The sequence below is a fragment of the Nymphalis io genome, chromosome 20 (genome assembly GCF_905147045.1).
Source record: "Nymphalis io chromosome 20, ilAglIoxx1.1, whole genome shotgun sequence".
In the NCBI taxonomy this organism is placed as follows: Eukaryota; Metazoa; Arthropoda; class Insecta; order Lepidoptera; family Nymphalidae; genus Nymphalis; species Nymphalis io.
In genome coordinates this window covers 7,303,542-7,316,091 of record NC_065907.1, presented here as the reverse complement: position 1 = coordinate 7,316,091, position 12,550 = coordinate 7,303,542, and the positions used below count along the sequence as shown (strand labels likewise).

The 12,550-nt window shown below is 32.0% G+C and overlaps 1 protein-coding gene across 2 annotated transcripts; it reads right to left on the bottom strand.

The window, feature by feature from the left end:
- Positions 1-159: 159 nt before the first annotated feature.
- On the bottom strand, positions 160-12,290 carry LOC126776304 (zinc finger MYM-type protein 3). 2 transcript variants are annotated; one of them, XM_050498709.1, is made up of 20 exons: positions 12,059-12,290; positions 11,093-11,505; positions 9,772-10,115; positions 9,432-9,606; positions 9,145-9,288; positions 8,782-8,946; positions 7,259-8,530; positions 6,846-7,122; positions 6,108-6,216; positions 5,200-5,317; positions 4,478-5,113; positions 4,175-4,342; positions 3,643-3,887; positions 3,197-3,407; positions 2,746-2,871; positions 2,479-2,600; positions 2,053-2,191; positions 1,861-1,960; positions 1,528-1,703; positions 160-985 (listed from the first exon to the last, which is right to left on the bottom strand). In XM_050498709.1, the coding sequence occupies exons 2-19, from the start codon at positions 11,454-11,456 to the stop codon at positions 1,529-1,531; spliced, it is 4,890 nt and encodes a 1,629-aa protein (XP_050354666.1). In that variant the 5' UTR covers positions 11,457-11,505; positions 12,059-12,290; the 3' UTR covers positions 160-985; position 1,528. The 2 variants fall into 2 exon arrangements, with proteins under 2 accessions (XP_050354666.1, XP_050354667.1); XM_050498710.1 differs by having other exon boundaries at positions 8,785-8,946.
- Between the last annotated feature and the right edge of the window lie 260 nt (positions 12,291-12,550).

The following is a 12,550-nucleotide window of genomic DNA, read 5'->3' as shown; positions in this document are numbered from 1 at the left end:
CTCATTAATATTTAAAAAAATATCTTGTAAATATGATACTGTAAAAGAAATTAAAGGCAAAAACCGAAGTGAAAGGTTCAAAATCCATTTTGAATTAATTATGTTCAAAATTTATTTCATATTTAGGGTAGGGTCTTGTATTAATGAAACACATTTTACGAGAATCAGTATTCTTTTTACACAGTAATAAACTACCTCAACCTCGCAACTTACACTTATATATTTTAAAATATTATACGAATCTGACTTCTTATCTATATTATTATTTATTTCAATAAAAACTTCTATCTGTGAGAATATTTTAGTTATATTTACGATTTATAAAATGAATGATACTACAACAAAAGTGTGCATCCCTCACTATAAACTTGGAATTTGCTTACATCTATAACTTTATATCAAATATGTAATGAATATTACACAAATGTAATAAATTCTTTTCCTGGCACTGAGGAAAATAACTCAAGTCTCCATTTTTTGCTAGTCTAAAATAAAATGAATCTATACATTTCAACAGAGAAAACAAACTTATGCTGCAAATCGCTTGGCGTGGTTATTTACATATTTAAAAAAGTCTCAAATAAAATCAATAATTTTTTAGTGATTTTATAATTATATTCAAATATAAAAAAAAAGTGTTTATTATAATATTTCAGCGAAATTATTGACATTACAATTATAATCTGTACATACGATAAACAGTCCTGCACACAGTACATAAGTCTAATTCATTGCAAGATCGTAAAATTATTGTTATAAGATATATTAATAATAATAAACTGTTTCTTCGCAGACTGATATACAAAGTAGAAAAAATATACATTGTTACCAACTTTACAACCACAATTTAAGTGTTTGTTATGACTCAACACCGCAGTTTATGCCACTTTCGAAATAAATCTCCATAAGATTGCGACAGAACTTTCCAAAAAGCTGTCGTAAATTCTTCTAATTTCAAAGTCACCAAATATTTGCTGAACATTGTCTGCAAAAAATCATATATTTTACATACATTAAAAGTATTTCATACATACCTATCAGTTTTTTAAATTACAAATACGATTATGGTAAAAGAGCATTGTACTTTTTATAAATGTAGATAAATATTTTGTTTATCACAAACTTTTCTATGTGATAAACAAAATATTATATTATATATAATAGATATATATTTTTCAATATATATATAATGAATAATTTAAACAATTATGCCTAATGGTGAATTACTTTTTCCTAATGTACCTAATGTGTGTATATGCATATTTATCCCTTTTTTCCCAGTTCCACTTTTTTCCACTTGTTTCCACAATTTCTTGGGACAAAGAAAATCGTCCTAAGAAAAAGCGTATCATAAAATAAAATGAAAATGATCTAAATTGAATATTTCTTCTTACCTGTCTTTTTCTGATAACTTGAATATGTTCAAAATCATTATCTTATTGGTATAATTTCGCATAACTTGATTCATTTAATAGTCAAGACTCAATATGTATTATGGTATTTATAATGAGGATGTCCTTTATGCACCTTAGCTTGTGAGCAGAGCGATGTTAATTTCTTTGACCATCTTGACGCGGTGAAGCATCTTGGCAAGAGCGGCGCGACTGAGTGGCTGCGTGGAATACCACACGGGCGAGTCGGGTACGCACGATCGCTCTGGCTGCAGGTAGAATACATCGTTGCGCGTGCGCACCGATTCAGGACTGCGACACCAAATATTAAACTCAAATTAAAATTATTTATTAAGTAGTATATCATATGTTAACAAAACGGATTAAATTTATATAACAAATGCAGCATATTGCTAAACTTTTTGGTACATAGATTAAAACGGTAAAGATTTCATATACTCCTACTCACCATTTAGAAATATAAAATTCATATAACTTAACAGGACACCTAAGTGGATTTTCTTCATTTTCTTGTTGTTCATATACTTTCTTTTTTCTTGAATTCGCCTCTAGAACATTAAAATGCAATAAGATAATAAATAAAAAGTATTACATCTTATTTAAGTGAAATAATAAAATAATTTTATACAAAGGATCTTACCAAGTGCAGATTGGGGTGGATAAAATCTTAAAAGAACATTCCTTGAACCTGGTATCTTTGCCTGGCCTGGCTGGTTTGGATTGCGTTTCCAATGTTTCATTATATGTGAAAATGATAGCTGCATGTGCTCTTCTACTGTCTAGAAAAAATAAATATATGATATAATATTATATAAATCATGACTATTAAATGCAATTCTTAATCATAGTATGTTATCGAAAAATAAAATCATCATAATTTGCTGGCCCAACAGCAATAAAAAGTTGTTACGGCAATAAGCACGTATGAGTTGTGTTTCTTATGCGGCGTCTTGCGTTCGCGTTACCCTATCCAGCACTAGGTGACTAAATATTTGAAAAAAATTCTTTATTTAATTTACAGCTTACGTTTATAAACAACCATATATATAAGACAAAATATACTCACTACAAGGTTAAAATGTTTAGTATTGAAGAACATAAGTGTCGATAGTAGGACGTGTGGTGAGTGCGCACCAAGCTGTTTGCTTTCCCATAAATGTTCTTCTTCAACGCGTGTTACTATGTACTCTGAAAATGAATTGTACATTACATTTAACCAAATATCGGCCTGAGAAATTGTAAAGTTCTTAGTTATTTTGATTTTTTTTAATGATAAAAATGCAAATGTATTTTAAGTCTCAATGTAGCATAAATTATTATATCATATACTTACGTGAGTCATTATATAAAACTGAAAACTTTCTCGCTACTTCATCCAAGCAATCCGTAAATTTTTCGTAATAAGGATCCGTAAATATGTTGTCTATTCTACCATTTTCGAACAAATATTGCTGTATACCTGCGAATAAAGAGATTTTTATATGACTTAAAGCATAATCATATCACACTAATTAAAAAATGTAAAATATAATGATTTTAAAAAGTATAGATATGTTTTACCTACACAAAACCATGTGTTGTATTATAAATCCAGTCATATTTATCAAAACTTAAGTATATATAAATCATAATCTTTTACTAGTAAGTCGATCATTAGTTAGTGTACAAAGATGGTTAAGAATAGGGACTCTTCTTATTAAAATATGTGACGGCATCCAGGTTTTAACCTTTAAACTGAAGTTATAGTAATATGACTTGATATAGATATATCAAATATAACAAACCTAAAACCAGATAATAAATAGTGTCCGGTGCATATTCGCTGCCATTCGGTTTGCGCACCTCCTTCACGAACAGACAGAGGGAGTAGTTCAACTCGTCTGCTGTTAACTGTAATATCTCGGATTTGAACGGTTTCCGGCGTATCGAACTCTTTTCTATCTCCGCATTTTTCGTCATCACCCATTGTTTCCACGCGTTCACGCCGAAAGTGTACTGAGAATGTTTAAAATTTATTACATTACTTATTTATGTGGTAATGTTGTATGCAGTTAATATATTATGAATTTGATTATAATAAAAGTATACACTTATTATACATTTGTATAAAAAATGATTAAATTAAAGGTCCAATGACTACTGTTTTATTTGGGGTACCATAATCAGATAGCACAATTGATCTTCCTTCATAATAGACAAATAGACATTTGCTATAAGGCCTTGAACAAACCTTGAGGCACATGTTGGCATCGGGCTTCTCTTGCGGCTCTCGCGGGGGGTCGGGCGGCGGCGCGGGCGCAGGCTCTCTCCGCCGTTTGGAGGGGCGCGGGCGCGTGCCGGGGGGCGGCGCGGGCGTGCGCTTGCGGGCCGCCGCGCCCACGCCCGCCGCACTCGACGCTCGCAGCGCCGCCACCGCTCGCTGCTGCTGCTCCAACACCATCATATGATGTTGGTGCATGCCTTCGCCTTCGAGACCTATACAATAAAATCGTTATAATCAGGTGGAATGTTTAAAGATGTCTTGATAAGTGTAATTTTTCTTATATTGAATAGAAATAAATTTGAAATTGTTATTTTGGGCTAATAAATGTAGAAACAAAAAATGAACACATTAAAAACATAAGGTTTTTACTTTTGTATTTAATTCAAGGAAAACTTTTTATCTCTTAATTATTTTATAAAAAACAAGATGTTTGTATACATTACTGATACATTAATTAATTTAATATATATTATGTTAAAAGCAAGAACACAAAACTTACCAGGCATTCCTGGATGGGAGCTGGGCGTGATAGTGTTGGCGGTCATCGCCGATTCCAAATCAACCGGCTGGTCCTCATACTCTGTAGCCATTTTTAACGCCATCTGAAGCATGTCTTCACCAAACGCATTGTTACCATCCATGCCACCAACTGGACTAAAACCTTCCTCTGTAACAATACATAAATTCAATGTAATATTTGGTAATATTGAAATGGAAAAATGTTACTAACAGAAAGAAAAAAAATTTTTTCACAATATTTATATTCGGTAAGAAAGAAAAAATACATAAAATGAATAATTACCGTTTTCGTCCTCAGTATCGGAATCACTCTGATCTTTTTTCTTATCTCCAGCTACCATTTCTGCCATCATAAGTAACTCGGCTTCGAAGGGATCCGTCGGCATTTTATCGTGAATTTTGTTTATTTCCTTCATAATACCTTTAGCAGAATTCCTCGTTGTAGGGATAAAAACTGGGGTAGGAATAGGTATGGGAATAGGTATAGGAACAGGGAATGGTAGGGACCACATGACGCAAGGAACTGGGACGTATATTGGTACAGGTACAGGAATAAGGACTCGTCTTTCCAGACTCGGGTCAGTCTGGCACTCCTTGGTGCAAGGATGAGGACGACACGAGACACCTTTTGCAACCATCATCGGTTTCGCCATGGTACCCTTATTAGCAACTTCATGTGGGGGTAAGGTTTTTACAATAACGTGATTATATATTTTAGGGGGTGGTGGTGGTGGAGGTGTTGGCGGTTTGGGAGGTGGTGGAGGAGTTTTAGGTGCCTGTACGATTTCCGGTTCAGGCTGGGACTGATGTCGTTTTGATTTCGCACGCGTCGTCGTTTGCACAAGTGGTGGAGGTGGTGCCAATGACTGGACATTTGAAATTACCGGCAAACCGGATCTTGATTGTTGATTTTTTATAGCTGTGAGAAATCAAAATGATATTTTATTAATAACTAAATCAATATTTTGTAAGATTATACTTTATTTTAATAACAAATATATTTACCATTATTTTTATGTGTAGCCGCCGAGTAAGTACGTCTAGGAGCTCCCGTAGGTACGGCTTTTGGTTGATCAATAGACTCACCCGCTACCACTGGTGGTACTTGTTTTGAATATTGACCCTGTAAATTTTTTTGTTAAGAATCAGTATACATTAAACCAATATATTTACAAACTGCCTCGTTGGTCTAGTGGCTAAATATAGGGCCGCAGATCCCCAAACACAATGTCGGGCAAATAAAAAAGTTATTGGGTTTTTGTCTTGTTGAATATTGCAGCCCGGAGTCTAAAAGTTGGAAGTGAGTACTCTCCTGTGCCTCGGAAAGCACGTAAAGGCCTCGGTCCTGCGCCTGAACTCTTTTTGGTCGTGTCGGATTGCAGTCCCATCGGATTATGAGGATGAGGTAAGAGAATGCATCTGTGATTGCGCACATAATCGTACATTATAATATGTCTTGCATATGTCTTTGCAGTTGTCTTATCTTTCTTGAGATTGGCCGCCGTGGTCGAAATCGGCCAGGAGGATATCATCATATTTACAAAGCAACATGTTTTGGTGTCTATATTTATTGTTTGTGATATTTATCAGCAGTAAATTGTTCTGGTAGGATATTAGTAGAGTTTTCACAACTGTTATGGGAAAACGTCCAATACTGAAAGTGTCCGAAACTAACCCAAAACATGATACTGCATATTTTACTTGTTTCTTACCACATATATTGCTTATTGGACCTTTTTATTATCTTTATATTTATCTTCAATTGACTTGAAAATTCTCACTAAAATTGTATATTGAATTTAAAGTTAATACATGAAACCATCAAGCAATTTTCATCTGGCAGTGCTAATTATTATTAAGTCATATTTGTGCTAGATGTGGTCAGTTATTCATTCTGAACATAAGTATCTAACCTGAAACGTCATGACGCACTGGTAAGTGCAGAAGTTCCGCACGGTAGCGTCCGACATCGTAAGGTGATACTGTGCCAGCGCAGTTACTTTGCACATATCACATTTTGTCCTGTAATTTATATTTGAGTTTTATCCACAATCTACTAAATCACTTATAAACTAAAAATTATGATTTTCGTATAAATCTTGCCCTCCCATGTCACAGCTAATTGAACTATATGATTGCACCTGAAGTTTGAAAATACACTTATGCATATTTACATACAAAATTGGATAGAATTGGAGATTAGCCACTGTAACTAAAAAATAAAGTAAATCACTACCAGCTTAGTTTTCGTATTTTCACACATATGTTAATAAAGTAAGAATAAAAAAGAGATCTGTACAATATTCTTTTTTTTTATTAATAAATAATATCCTGGGACATTATTCACACACGGCCATCTGATCCCAAACTAAGCAGACCTTGTACTATAGAAACCAGACAACTGATATACTACATATACTACTTTTCTTTTGTAAGTACATACTTATATAGATAATTACACCCAGACTCAAGAAAAACAGACATGTTCACATGCCATGTGCACACAAATGTCTGTCCTGGGTGGGAATCGAACCCACAAGTTTCGACGTGAAAGGCAAGTATCTACCAAACACGCCAACAGGCCCCTCAAAACTAACACGCTAACCACGCCAACCGACAAAACTATATAATGATTAATATTAAAGACGTACCTTCTTGAAGATACTGCATTAACAGATACTTGGTAGAGATTCAAGCAGTTAAGTGAACACATCATAATAGCCTGTCCATTCCCTTGTGCTCTTCTTATCATATCGAAATTGTATTTCTTAACTTTGCACCAATTACATGGCACTATGTGCCGAGAATTACTAATATAAATATTCATACAAGACTTAGAACAAAAGCAATGTGGCACTGATGCTTCATAAATAGTGAAGAATAAACTTGATTTTCTTTCAAAATATTTTTTACACCACCGACATTGGTCTGTAAAGAATTTAATGTGGTAAGTAAATATTTAGATTAATAATTTTGTATTGATTTAAAAAAATAATGAACTTTCTTTGAAGCTTTTATAAATAAATAAATATTATTTAATGGTTGTCAGACATCATTAACTTACCGGGGAAGATATTGTTAACAAATTTAAAAGCAGCAAAACATGGATCCGAACATAGTCTCTGAGAAACATTTTTGTTTACTTCAACTTCAAATGTTGTCGCCTTTTCTAATGAGCAGACTGCACATTTCGCCCACAAAGGCTGAGGTACTGGATTTTTACTCATATGATCAAATTTTTCCATACAAATTTGTGAGCAGAAATCTTTGAACTGTCCTTTATCACCTACAGGTGCTAAGAAACCCATATGCCCTGTTGATATATCCTTTTGACAGTAACAACATATTTTTAACCCTTTTTTGAATTCTTCCAAACAGCCTGAATTGCAAAATTGACGTATATCACAACCGAACCTTACGCAATATTTTCCTAAACTTGTGTGCTGAACGTCATTATTACAGTTAGCACATTTAGACCCAATTTTATTTTGATACTTTCCAAGGCAAACTTCATTGCAAAAATCCATTGCTTCCCAAGTAAGCAGTTTTTCTTCATTTGTTAGTAACAAATGACATTGCACACACACGCGCATAAAAGTTCGTTCCCTCTCTTCGCGTGCCGCTTTAACCATTGCCGGTGTTTTCGCTTGTATTTTATATGCCTCATCTAAATATTTATCTGTCGCGTTACTTATAACTTTTAATTTAAGAAGAGGAGGATTAGGTCGCGCTGTTTTCGCCTGGGGTTGGTTGCGTGTAACTCTTTTCTTTTTTAACAAGTACCTTCCATTTTCTTTCGTGTTTAAGTTTCTTAGACAATTCTGTTCACATATCACTAATGAAATTCCATATCGGTTTAAAGTATACATGCAACTTTTTGTTTCATTACAAACACAACATGTGCCTTCTTTAGGTGTTCTCTCTTCGACGGTTATTCTTCTTCGTTTGAGTGTATAACAGTCTTTCTCATCAGCCATCATACTATGCAAGCATTCTAGTGAACAATAATTTGTATCATCTCCATCAAAGTTGTAATAAAAGTAACAACTTTTTTTCTCTTCACACTCTGAACATGTTAGCAATCTAGGTGCAATTTCTTCAATCATATATTTCTTACTTACTAGTATATACATTCCTGGATTTTTTTCTTGAAAAGTTTTTACACATGTCATTTCACATAAATAATTATATCCCTCTTCTTTGCCATTGTATCTATATTGACAGGCTCGCTCTGTATTGCACTGAGTACAAGTAGCATCAACTGGGCTTATTTGCTGTATGGAATTGGGTGCATTGGCTTCAGATTCTGTAGATTCCTCATGTTCATTTTCTTTATCTGTAATATAGAAGAGCAAATAAATTTATATTCAAATTAACATTTTTATATAAATCTGTGGAATTATAAATAAAATCTTTTTATTGAAAAAATAATTTGGACTGCACCGACAACACAACATAACTATGAATTGGAGTGATTTACTTTCTTTTTATTTTAGATATGTTATTTTATCTTATTTACACAGCATCTGGATTTCTGTTTCTATATATCGTTAGATATGCTGTATAGTACTAGTAGTGAAAATATACTACCTCCATTTTCCTGTGATACATCTTCAGCACTAACATCCGCTTCAACAACTTCACTGATATCCTCTGCAAGCGCTGGCTCTTCCAATATACTTTCAGTAGCTTCTGTTGTTTCTGCTTCAGTTTCTTCTTTCGGAACTGCTGATTCTGCTGCAAGTGCTGCTTCTGTAAGATTTCAATTTTATTTGAGATAAAGTTATAATTAATACCATAGGTAAGAATATTTTTTCAGTAACATTAAGATACTAATTAGAATCATAGAATTTCATTGCATTACCTGTATCTTCCGTGCCTGAAAATTCATTCCGTAAATAAACATCAAACATATAAAAATACTTTCAATCAAACAAAATAACAATATACCTTCATCACGTTTTCTTTTCTCTGCCAAAGCTTTTTCAGCTGCAGCTTTATCAGCTTCAGAAATCTCTCTTTCGGTATCAGGTAAAAGACAGACTTCTTCATCAGCACCTGGTTGGTCCACTATCTCAGTAATACTTTCATCCTCTGTAAAAGTTTTAAACTTGAGCCTTGATAAACTTTAAAACACTTACTTTTATTTACATATATATATATATATATAACAATAACAAATGTTCAATGATTTTTTTATCTTAAAAATAGTATTGACTTTGCAGATTCAATTTCACCTGGTCCATGCTCATCATCAAGATCATCATCATGTCCAATATCACCAAGATTTTGATCAGCATTATGGTCGTCATCATCGTCATCGATTGTACATGCAGCTGCATCAGCTTGAGTGGTGGTTTCTGTTGTTGTTTCTGTACGATCTTTGAGAAGTGCATCAAAGGGATCTAAGGCCTGTAGTATAATTTTATTTATTTTTTATAATATCGCAACATATTAAACTTAACACTGTACAGTTTGGGATTTTGCAATTATTAAGTGAAACTGACTTAATTCAAATTATGAAAACTCATGACCATATGAAATCTTGATCAGTTATGAATTCAGTTTATCACATACCTGGGTGTGATCTTCTTGTTGCTCTTCTAAAGAACAATTTGGAGCTGTCTCAAACTCTGGTTTCCTAACTTCTATTTTATCATCATCTTCCTCTCTATTTTCACAATTTTGTTCTTCACTGAGTGTTTCTTTTTGAGGTTCAAGTACACTCTCTTTATCAAAAGATTCAGGAACAGGTGAAGATTCCAATAAAGCCTCTGGTGCTGTTTCTGTTTTTAACTCTTCAATTACATTTTCTTGACTTTCCTCTACTAGTTTTTCTTCTTTAAGGATATCTTCAACAACAGGAGCTTCTTCAGAAGAATTTTCTGTTTCTTTATTTTCAGATATAACTTCTTTTTCTTCTGTAATAGTTAAAATGTACATTGGACAATACACAAATATTAATCACTATTTTATTATAATTATCTATTTTGTTAATTTAAAGTCATAATAGTTCAATATAACACTTATTTTTAATAATACATTAAATGTTATTAAATGTTAATGTTAAGTTTACATTATATATATATTTATTTCAGACAGCCACATTGGATTGTTATGGTTATTTGTCTTAGTGCTGTAAAATTAAATTGTAAAGCCTACCTTAATAAGCAAACTATTAAATGCAAGAATAGTTATTCAATTTTACTCACAGTTTCTAAGCTTAGCTTGTTTAACAGTACTATCCAACTTTATATATGTAAATATGAATAAAATCTCATTTTTCTGTCCATTATGATTAACTTTTAAAAATATATTTTGTTATTGTATCATAAAAATAATAATATAACAAATTAAAAATAGTTATCTACCAGCTTACAGTTTACTTTAACCCACTTCTTTGGAATATTTGCCTTATATTTTTTTGTCAGTTTTAATTTTAACTTACTGTGTTTGCAAATCATATATTTTTAATTATGGTCAACTATTTAATGTTATTGCACTGTTTTCATTTAAAAATAGGTAATTAAATTTGAAGTAATTGTACAGTTTAATGTTTTATGATGAATCTTATCCATAGTATATAATATTTAATTATATTATTTGGTTTCTCCAGTTAGTTCATGGTTAAAGCCCAAATATGATATATAAAACTATGTTTCACATTCAAACTTACTTACATGAGAATGGTATAATTAATAGTTTAGTAATAACAGATTTTTATATAATTTATCAGTTGGATAAGTTTTATTAATATTTCTTATTTGATTTTATATAATTATAAACGATTTATGTAAATATAATTCTATATAAAGCTTACAATTTAATAACTTTATATATGGTACATTACTTAAAAAAATATTTATAAGTTTTGTTATAATATATTTTATTGGCATACCTGTTTCTGTACTATCCACTTCATCAGTGACATCCTTCGATATAGCCACATCTTTTTCTACACTATTATTTTCACAATGATCACTACTCTCTTGTTTTTGTATTTCATGGTCCACATGATTCTGTATATCACTAATAGGTTCACTATTTACATCACTAGAACTATTTATATCACTTATTTTATCACCACTATCAGTTACTTCAGATTCTTCAGCCTCAGCACTTGTAGTCACTTCCGCGATGTCAACATTTTCTGACAATTTATCTTCTGCACTAGATGTTTCATCTTGTTTTTCTAAATCTTTACCCGGCAATTTCTCTTGGTCCACCTCGCCAGGACTATCTGATACTTCTTTATCATCCATTCTTTTACTTCTATTGCACCGGCAGCGCAAATGAGATGATTAAAAACATCTGAAACCGGTAGCAGATCAAACAGTTACCATCATTTCGTAATAATCATGTTTGTTATATATTTGCCGCACCCGGCAACATTTTAGGTTATGGATGCTACAAGAATGTCATTTTTGAATAAGAAAAAAAAACAAAATACAGCATTTTGTTCCTATTCAGTAATTACATCACATTGCTAAGAATATTATTGCAATTAGACAAGTTTTTTAATAAAATAATTGTATTTCTAATGGTACTTGACGCCAAAGGCGAAATTCAAGCGACATATCCCGCGCTTATTCGTTTTATAGTTATAGCTCATAAATAACCATTTTTTCTGTGTAAAATAATTATATTAGTATTGCTTCTAATTTAAATAACATAAAATTCAAGTTTGAAATAATTATAGCTTCCAATTACAACTTTTGTAAGGATATGGTTCTTTGTAAGTGGATAAAAATGAAAGGTCATTTGGATTCGTAAACGTAAAAATAGATATTTGAAACTAGATGCAATTTTATAGGTTTTATGTAGGGAAAAGATTTAAAAATTAAAATAACAGAACAATACTTACGAAGATGAAATATTTAACAAATCACTTGAAAGCCACAACAAACGACCACCATTTTGGAATCAACCTGTGCTGCAATTTGTTGCGGATGTGAAGGGTTTTACCAACTGAATAGCTACATGCTACCTTGATGTTATATTTTATTTGTTTTTTTTTTTAACTGAAAATCATGTATATTGATAAGCTTAATTACAGTGGTATAAATGCAAAAATGTTGGCCAACGCATTTCACAGAATAAAAAGTAATCAATGGATAAGCCAGGGCGAATAAATTCCTTAGATAATGTTGGTACAATACTATAGTACAATACAACGACGCGTATATCATAAATTAGTGATGTTCATCACGACATACATAAGAATATCGAGTATAGAAAAGAAAAAAAAATGTATGAAGATGAAATAATAAAATTATTCTTGATTTAATTATAAATTTGAAAACGCAAAGCCACGAATTCATTTACAAATAAAAAAAAATCTTAAAAATAATAAGAT

Excerpts from the sequence above, each read along its gene's own strand:
- LOC126776304 (XM_050498709.1), bottom strand. The coding sequence starts at position 11,456 with ATGGATGATAAAGAAGTATCAGATAGTCCTGGCGAGGTGGACCAAGAG. Across the intron at positions 9,289-9,431 it reads TGATGATGAGCATGGACCAG|AGGATGAAAGTATTACTGAG; the intron begins GTGAAATTGAAT and ends AAACTTTTACAG. Across the intron at positions 1,961-2,052 it reads TCCACCCCAATCTGCACTTG|AGGCGAATTCAAGAAAAAAG; the intron begins GTAAGATCCTTT and ends TTAATGTTCTAG.